Consider the following 2159-nt stretch of genomic DNA (forward strand, 5'->3'; position numbering starts at 1 on the left):
GAAGAGCTTGAATGGTTACAACCACGACCTGAAGACCAAATGCTTAGAAGAGGGCTACTAGAAATCCGAATCTGGTCTACAAGGCAGTAATTGTTGAAGACTCAGATGATGAAAATGACTTGATTTTGATGTTAATAATTATAATGAGAAGAAAGATAAGAACAACAATGTGATACCTTGAGGATTATTTTTGTTAGGGCGGAGTTAGCATGAATAAGGCATTTGCCATTGATAATAGTTATTAGAACCTCATTATAGTCTAATTTGGATGATTAATTTTAATAAGTAGCTAGTGCTACAGAGTCTTTTTTTGGGATTGATACCTTTATATAGGTTATTTTAAGAAGTTGATATTTTATTTTTTTAAGAGCTTCATTTTACTTTTATTTGTGAGCAAGAGCAAGTTTAATTTTTGTAATCATATACTTTTTGGGGAAAATTTCTTTGTCTATGATCAAACTTAATAACAGTGTCGCGGGATGGGAAATTTTTTTTTTTCTTAAATTCATTTAATCCTGCGTATGAATCGTGCATTTATTGTGTGGTTTTGCTTGGGACAAGGGGGTGCAATCTCAAGGTAACCTTTTGAACCAATTTATGTGACAAATGTAATATTGTGATTCAATGAATATGTGTGAATAGTATTTGGGTTTCGTTTAAAATGGAGTGCATATTTATTTTATTTCAGGCGTAGAGATATAATGGTTGAGAACGCTGCCTTAGCTGATGCTATTCGTTTGTTGGCTGAAAATGTGATCCAAAACCGGGGAGACCAAGTCGACCCCCAAGCTGAAATGTTTAAGAAGCTGGCCCAGGTTAGGCCACCAGTTTTTAGGGGAGGTGCTGACCCTACTTTCCTAGAAAACTGGATTCGAGAGTTTGACAAGTTGTCCGTCGCACTCAACTGTCCCGAGGGTATGAAAGTGGACCAGGCCGCTATGTACCTTAAGGACGAAACTGATATCTGGTGGAGATACAATGTTGTGACCGTTAGGGCCAAACCTAACTTTGGGTGGGAAGTGTTTAAGACCTCCTTGAGGGACAAGTTTTACCTCCCGTTCCTGAAGAAACAAAAGGCTCAGGAGTTTATAAATCTGGCAATGGGAGACATGTCAATCTTTGAGTACTATAATAAGTTTATGACCCTTTCTAGGTTTGCTCCTGAGGTAGTACCAACCGAAGAGCTGAAGGCTCAGAGGTTTGAGCATGGATTGACAGACGAGTTACAGAAGGACCTAGCCGAAATTTTTTTTAAAACCCTAGACAAGGTCTATGAGAGAGCTTCCCATCTGTACCATCTGAATACTAGGACTGCTAGTGCGAGTGCTAAAGCTGGGGAGAAAAGGAAGGACTTTGGGAAATCTGAGAACCACGGTAACTTTAAGAGGTCTAGAAATGGGAACTCGTTTGATAGGGGTAACCAGCATGTTAGCAGTTCTTCTAATGCTAACAATGGAGAGAGAACCTACCACTGTAAGAGGTGTAGAAGGAACCACCCTGGGAGAGACTGTGATGGGAATTTGGTGACCTACCGGTTCTACAACAAAAGGGGACACAGGGAGTATGAGTGTTACACCAAGCAAAAACAACAGGGAAATGGTGGGAATGGTGGGAACACCCAGCAGAGGCCTAACAATTTCAACAACCAGGGGAATAGGGAAAATGGTCAAAATGGGAAGTTTGGGAATGGTAGCAACAATAACAACAGGTCTGGCAATGACAATAGCAACAATTCAAGCAACAACAACAATGGTTATCAGACAAGAAACAACACTCCCGGCCGCTTGTCTGTGATGAGCAAGGGAGAAGCTGAGAGGTCCTCGGATGTAGTTACTAGTACTTTTTCTATCTAATCTGTCTCTGTCAACACTCTATTTGACTCTGGAGCAGCTTATTCTTTCATTTATACTTCTATTGTGTGCAAGTTAAACTAAACTGAATCGAGTCATGTTGATGTGTCAGTCAGTCTGCCTACGGGCAAACTTGTTCATTGTAATAAAATATTCAAAGGCTTGCCTTTGAAAATAGGAGAAGCTATATTTCCATCAAACCTTATTGAGTTTAACCTAGGGGACTTAGATGTAATTCTGGGGATAGATTGGCTAAGTTTATACAAGGCTAAGATAGACTGTAAGATGCAGAGCGTGCAGTTGAGTGAT

At 39.9% G+C, this 2159-nt stretch overlaps 1 protein-coding gene across 1 annotated transcript; it reads left to right on the forward strand.

Annotated features, from left to right (window-relative positions):
* Positions 1-701: 701 nt before the first annotated feature.
* LOC110704214 (myb-like protein I) lies at positions 702-1853 on the forward strand. Its single transcript, XM_021882010.1, has one exon. The coding sequence runs from the start codon at positions 702-704 to the stop codon at positions 1851-1853; it is 1152 nt and encodes a 383-aa protein (XP_021737702.1).
* Positions 1854-2159: the final 306 nt, after the last annotated feature.

Source organism: Chenopodium quinoa, unplaced genomic scaffold, assembly GCF_001683475.1.
Source record: "Chenopodium quinoa cultivar QQ74 unplaced genomic scaffold, ASM168347v1, whole genome shotgun sequence".
NCBI lineage: Eukaryota > Viridiplantae > Streptophyta > Magnoliopsida > Caryophyllales > Amaranthaceae > Chenopodium > Chenopodium quinoa.

Coding starts and splice junctions, on each gene's coding strand:
- LOC110704214 (XM_021882010.1), top strand. CDS start 702: ATGGTTGAGAACGCTGCCTTAGCTGATGCTATTCGTTTGTTGGCTGAA.